We start from the raw sequence: 6533 nt of genomic DNA, 5'->3' as shown, positions 1-6533 counted from the left end.
CAGTACGTATTTAAGGCAAATGTTTTCAAATCCACTTTTCGACAGCAGAGGTCACTGAAATAAAAGCCTCAACTAACGTCAAATATTTTGGAACCAACTTCTCAACTTTTTTTCCCCCTTCACGAATACTACTTCAAAACTTTCAAAACACCACATTATTTTGTCCCTATAAAAACTATTTTTTAATGACATTTGATTTCTGTCTAGCTCTGCCTGCCCGCTATTAGCTAGGCGGCCGTCTTAGCTAGGTCAACCAAAAGTTGAAAACTCTATCTTAAAGATATGATATCTTACTAATATCGATAACATTATTTTAGTCCCGTATCAGTGCAACATTATGCAGTGTACAAACAAATATAAAATATCCCTGGAACATATTTATTACAAAATGACATCGTTTCATTGCCAGTGATGATTTAATCATCTTTTACTTTCACTTTCACAGTAATGGGCAGGATTTTTAGCGGAATTCTATCCTTCGTATAAAAGAAAGGATACATTTTCCGCTCACTAGACAAATGTGGCCAAGTGAAAATGTTGTCATTTGAATATAACAATGCGTTTGTAAGCGATTCCGAAAACGACAGCGACCTGGTGTTTGTGTCCACCTGAACTCGGATCCTCTTCAGATTTTCTGAGGGATTCCGCAAAGCAAACGCTTGTTTGAACATTGTGTATATGTTATCGCAACGCCCAATGTCCCACGTGCAGAATTGAAATGACCCTGACCTCCACGCGACCCCAAGTCGCCAGTTAGTGTTGTCTCCCACCTCCACATCCCACACGTGCGTTCCCGAGTCCAAAGCGGAACCCAGAACGGCGTTCCACATGAACCTCTCTGGGTTCCTTGGCTGCTTCTGTCCTTCCGAAGCATATACGCTGGTGAGATCTTTGGACAGACTGAGCGCTCGATTGACTGTGTTCGGGTCCAGAATCACGGGCGTATAATCAACTATCTCCTTCATTCGTTTCCACACGGAGAATTTGAGGTTGCCCACGTGTTTGGCTTCGTCAATCAGTGACCCCCAAGGAACCGATTTGGGGAAGACGGGCCGCTCCCGGATCCCAGTCTTCACGTCCGGCAAGTTATTCATGAAAGAAACGGGGCCAGATGTCAGGTGCTCCTCTGCGCTTGTGATCACTTTGGAAAGAGCATCCATTTCTCTGCTGAGAGCCCGAATCTTCTCCATCATCAAATGATCCTTATTTTGCCTTTCCTCCCGCAAAGCAAACAATTTGGCCGCCTCTTCAACCTCCAGAAATCGATGAAGCTCGGCAAAATTCTCTTTAATCCTGATTTCGATCCGCTCACTCTGGTCCAGGATGTACTTGGACTGTTCCAACAAATCGTTTCTCACACCAGCGTAATCTTCCAGTCTTTTTTTTGCTTTCTGCAGGTGTTTTTGGAAGTCCTTTCGACATTCTGGCACAACTTCATCGAGAAGGCGGAATTTGTGCCCAGCATGGATTGGAGAATCTCTGCAGAAGGGGCACGCAGACTCCTGGTGATCCAAGCAAAAATAAATTTGTTTCTCTTTGTGAAAGTGGCACTCCGGCTCCTCGAAGGTGAGTGAAAAGTTTAAAATCCGATCCATCGAGTTACACCTTTTCAAACACACTGGACATGTTCGACATTCCTTTCCCTTCCACCACTGCAGCACACATGCACGATCCACACTGTGACCACAATGAAGGATAACAGGATCGTTGAAGATGTCCAGACAAACGGGACAGTGGACGTCGTCTCCATATTGGTGAGCCATCGGCCTTCAGAAGAAATCCAAAAATAAAGTGCCTCACAGTTTGATTTAGTTTACATATAGGTAGAAGGTGAGATCTGGTTTGCAAAACTTCATCTAGATTCTAGATTGAAGAAGAATGAAGGGTATGGCAGGGCATTTTGTTAGCTAACCAGACTTTCGGGATGTTCAAGCTGACGTCGCTTGGCACAAGCAAGAAAGTGCCTACTTGTTAACATAGTTTTTGAAACTGGTTTTCCTGCTATATGCCCTGCGTATACTGGGAATGAGGGATCAGAGGATTATACAGAATCCAATTGAATTTAATTCCAAAGGACATGTATTGGTCAGGGCAAAACTCTCCTACTTTTATTATTCAATAAACAAATATTAAGACACTGTTGTCTTTTCTATAGTGAAACTTTTACGAAAAACAGCCGTTTGTAGTCATTTAAAAATCAAATCGCACGCCTCTCTTGTGCCACTAAGCACGTGGACTCGCGAGAATTTGGTCGTGCGCGACGATGACGTCACACATATGCGACAGTTCGTTGTCGCCAGACAGTAAACAACTTTTGTAAGTAGAGAATACTCCACATTTTGTTAAAAAGGTTAGTTTAATTCCTATTTTCTCCATCTTTTTAGTAATTTTATTAATTATAGTGCCGCGCATGATCACCTAGCATTTTGTCACTACAGTCACTTAGTTGCGTTTCTTTCAAATGTACTCATTTAATCTGTCACCGGTTGTTCTAAATCTAGTCATTTTAAACACAGCCTTTCAAAATATAGTTGCCTATTCTTTTTTCCTCTTAACTTATATGTTAGATGGGCTTCGATATAACCTATTAAGTATTATTATTTCGTCTTCAAACACGTTTCTTTAATCCCAATGTGGGTTATATAGCAAAGTTTTGCACGCCAATCCAATGATTTCTACGATAATTACATTTCAAATTGTTATAATATTCTGATTTCAAACCTTCTGTTTTATTTGCAGAAATGAAAACAAAACAAACCCTAATCCATATTGCCTGAAGGAGGGATGTGGTCTTGCTGCTGATCAGAATTCGGGATTCAGGATGCCTTCCCACTGTGTGGCGTATGGATGCGGAAAAAACAGTGAAGATAACGTGACACTATTCAAATTCCCCAAAGATCCCCAGGAATTTCGCAAATGGGAGAAGCAGGTTCAGCGTACTCTTGGCGAATGGACCGCTTCCCCCAATTGTCACCTCTGCAGTGACCATTTTGGGAAAGACTACTTTGAGTCCATATCACCTTTAGGTGTTCCCAAATTGCGAGCTGGGGCCGTTCCCACTGTCTTCATCCGTCCCCACTGCTCTTCTTGCGACGGCACTGGCTGTAATCACTGCCTTCCGGCTATCAAACACATGAGCATTAATGCAGAATCAAAAGCGAGCAGTAATAAAGTGAGTAAGTACTACAGTGGTACCTCGACATACCATCGTAATCCGTTCCGAGACTGAGATCGTATGTCGAGCTTTTCGTAACTCGAGCGAACGTTTCCCATTGAAATGAATTGAAAACAAATGAATTCGTTCCAACCCTCTGAAAAAACACCAAAAACAGGATATTGGATTGGGAAAAATGTTTTATTTCTTCTAATTCGCCATATATTGACAAAGTAATAAATAACGAGTGGTTTAATAGTAATAAAATGTGTTTAATAGATGTAAAATTAGACGCATTTCACGGAGGGGATAGACAACGACACACACGGAGGCAGAGGGGGGGGGGCTGTTCGGGGAACTTTATCCACGGCACTCGTAAACGAACAAACATTTAAATTAACTTGGATAAATATATACAGACACCTCAAACATACGTTTAATGTAACTTTACACAAAACTGAATTCTAGTTTTGTCTTAATCTTTTGTTACCTTCGTTTTCCGGGTTAGCGGTTTGCCACGCCTCCACTCTCACGTTCGCTATCGATGGACTGTTTGCTGTTGTATTGCCTTCAAAATATTCCGAAAATGATGCACACAAATGTCCTCACAATAGGATAACGCACGACCACTTGCCAACGAGAAATAGTCTTTAAAGAACGATCGCGGGAGCTCCTTTCCTTAGAAAGAATAACAGGTAATGCAATAGCTGAGCTTACCCACAAAGGGTGCCTTTGGCTATTGCTGTTGTGTGCACGAGTATACTTCATTACCCAGAAAGCCCTCTTTTTTCGCGCATGCGCGTTGTGCGTTTCCTGGTCGAAACTCGTCTGAATAAATCGTTCAGTCCTCGTAGATATAGTAGTTATACACGAAAGAGATGTGGCAAAAAAGACAGTGCGCTACAATGATAAACGGCCTCTCATGTCATGGCCACCTGGCTTGGTCGCATCCCGAAATTTTAATCGTATCGCGAGCGAATTATTCGATCGAAATTTTCGTCGTACCACGAGCATGTTGTATCACGAGCATGTTGTATCACGAGGTACCACTGTATTCTAATCATTTCTCCTCAGCCCACACATTTCTAATCAAGAGCAGTGCTAAAGAATGATTTCCAATTATTTATGTACGTCTTCTATTCAGGCTCCATCGCAGAAAAAAAGGAGCGGAACAGCAACATCACGGACAGATCTTAGTACAGGTAGAGCAATTGATAGGGAGTATCACAAAGCAGGACAACAAAAGGATAATTCTCAAGTACAAGAATCAGGTCAGTGTGTACTAAAACGAAGGCAAGCAGATAGAAATATGACATTAAAAATGGATGTATTTAAAATAGCATTCTTTTCTTTTCTGTTTACAGTGAAGTGTGATCTGTGTGGGACATTTTTCTGCAACACTGGCTTAAAATCAAAACCCAAGCGTTTCTGTAGCTCATTCTGCTCACATTCTTATTCATCCCGACTGAAAAAGACAAGTGCACCCTTGCAGGTAAAAAAAAAAAAGAGTTGTGTTCTACAAATGATACTTGAAATTCAAATTCGAGATCTTTATTGTGTCATAATATCCGTTGAAAACATGTAAAGCATATTTTAAGCAAAAAAACCCTCATTTTTTCATGTTCAAATTTCCTATAGGAGATTTTGAGAAAGCACGCAGGTGACTGGGCTTTGCTAATTATTCATTTTCCCGCCCTTCTCCGTGCTGCGCATGCGCAGGACTGAATTTCCCAAACAAACATGTCTGCCGTGTGGAAATTTTATTCCGTTAGTCCGAGTGATGCAAAGTTTGCGACTTGCAACAAATGTCACGCCTTGATACTTCGTGGGGGTATCGTGTCCAAATCCTTAAACACAACGAACTTAATTCGCCACTTGAAGATAAAACATTCGGCGGAGTATGAGGAGTTTTTGAAGCTCACCGGAAAGAAGGCGGTCCTGCTGGCAGCAGTTAAACGGCGTGCGGAAATAATAACGGAGCCTCAGACGACTGAAAATATACCCCAAAAGATGGAATTCAATTCGAAAGACAACCAGCCGGCTTCTGTGGAGAGGGACAACAAGTTCCCCTGTTTACTCTCTCACTTGGACCCCCAAAACGTGGTACCTGAACGCAAACATTCCAGTCAGAAAGTGTGTTTTTTTTACATTGAAAAAGTCCTTATCGAAGGTTTCCTAGCCTGTTAATACGATTAACAATAGCTTGACTTTGAATGCTCATGTTTAAGTGCAACATTCGAACGAACGAACGTCCCAGGCGAAGTTAATTGGACGTCGAATGCCGTCAATGGCTGCCAATTAGTTAACCTAGACACTCTTCGATACCCGTGTTTTCCTTTATGAGGCAATGACGTCATTTTAAAATGTCGAATCAATTCTTGGTGAAATCATATCGATAATTCCTTGGCATACAAATGACCAGAATATATTGATATCTCGTCACAACCCCAATTTTAACTGTAAAAGTTGTTTAATTGTAATCGATCGACTACTTCTTTGCTCATAGGAAACCCCGCTTAGAAAAAAGCCCAAATTTACCAAAGCTCGCCCGGCAACCCTGAATGGTGAGTACACACCCAAACATTTTAATATTGAAATCACACATTCTCATAGTTTGAATTTCTTTCGATTCAGTAGCACCCATGAAAGTTTTTAAATGGGCGGAGTACTTGGACAAGGAAACTTCCTTGGGGGTGTCCGTCTCCTGCTTCAGACATGTGAGTACCTGAAATTGAACTAAACTTCAAATCGTCATGTCGTACAAATTAAAACATGTGGATACACTGTTGTTCCTGTCTTCCATAGGTTCCCATGTGTTTCCAATGGGACGACATCAACGTTGGAATGAAGGTAGAAGTTTTAAACACCAACGCAGTCCTGTCCACTAAAGTCTACTGGATTGCTACGGTCATTAAAATTGCAGGTGTGCGCAAATTCATATTGTATATATTTTTTCAATTTTCTAATAGATATGACTTGAATTGTTGCCTGTACATTCACAGCTACTGTCAACTTAGCCTACCATATTTTTATTTAGTCATTAGTTTCAACCAAATCCAGACTGTACGTGAAACGTAGCTTTCATACTTAAGCTAGCAAAACTTGTATTCCGTACCTGTCTTTTCCCAGGATACAAAGCCTTGTTACGATACGAGGGCTTTGAGCGAGACAACAGCCGAGACTTCTGGTCCAGCCTGGTTTCCGGAGAACTGCACCCCATCGGTTGGTGCGCTTTGACCGGAAAGCTCCTGGTACCCCCGCAAGGTGAGCTTGATCAATTCCCCTCGTGGACAATAAAAGGGGAACCATCCAAATTTACAATTCATTTTGAGTAAAAGCTTGACTGTAGCGTACCAAAGGATTTCTTGGACTTGTCTGT

General features: G+C 41.6%; 2 protein-coding genes across 12 annotated transcripts in view; one reads left to right on the top strand and one right to left on the bottom strand.

Annotated features, from left to right (window-relative positions):
* Window positions 1-416: 416 nt before the first annotated feature.
* On the bottom strand, window positions 417-1763 carry LOC144093151 (E3 ubiquitin-protein ligase TRIM35-like). Its single transcript, XM_077626468.1, has one exon. It carries the CDS (start codon window positions 1761-1763, stop codon window positions 417-419), a length of 1347 nt encoding a protein of 448 aa, XP_077482594.1.
* Window positions 1764-2739: 976 nt separating this feature from the next.
* Window positions 2740-6533, top strand: part of l3mbtl2 (L3MBTL histone methyl-lysine binding protein 2) — a 10478-nt gene continuing 6684 nt past the window's right edge. For 4 of the 11 annotated variants that reach the window (XR_013306013.1, XR_013306011.1, XR_013306012.1 and 1 more), the window contains exons 1-7: window positions 2740-3172; window positions 4299-4425; window positions 4519-4646; window positions 5661-5718; window positions 5789-5871; window positions 5960-6077; window positions 6284-6418. Coding sequence is in view for 8 of the 11 variants with exons in the window: in XM_077625116.1 (XP_077481242.1) it covers window positions 2822-3172; window positions 4299-4425; window positions 4519-4646; window positions 5661-5718; window positions 5789-5871; window positions 5960-6077; window positions 6284-6418 (1000 nt within the window). In the remaining 3 variants the exon portion in view is untranslated. Of the gene's footprint in view, window positions 3173-4298; window positions 4426-4518; window positions 4647-4733; window positions 5288-5660; window positions 5719-5788; window positions 5872-5959; window positions 6078-6283; window positions 6419-6533 lie in introns of those variants that run through there. The other 7 variants (XM_077625118.1, XM_077625124.1, XM_077625123.1 and 4 more) reach the window with 7 other exon arrangements.

The sequence above is a fragment of the Stigmatopora argus genome, chromosome 18 (assembly GCF_051989625.1).
Source record: "Stigmatopora argus isolate UIUO_Sarg chromosome 18, RoL_Sarg_1.0, whole genome shotgun sequence".
In the NCBI taxonomy this organism is placed as follows: Eukaryota; Metazoa; Chordata; class Actinopteri; order Syngnathiformes; family Syngnathidae; genus Stigmatopora; species Stigmatopora argus.
The sequence above is the reverse complement of the archived record's forward strand: the minus strand, read 5'-3'. Positions and strand labels throughout refer to the sequence as shown.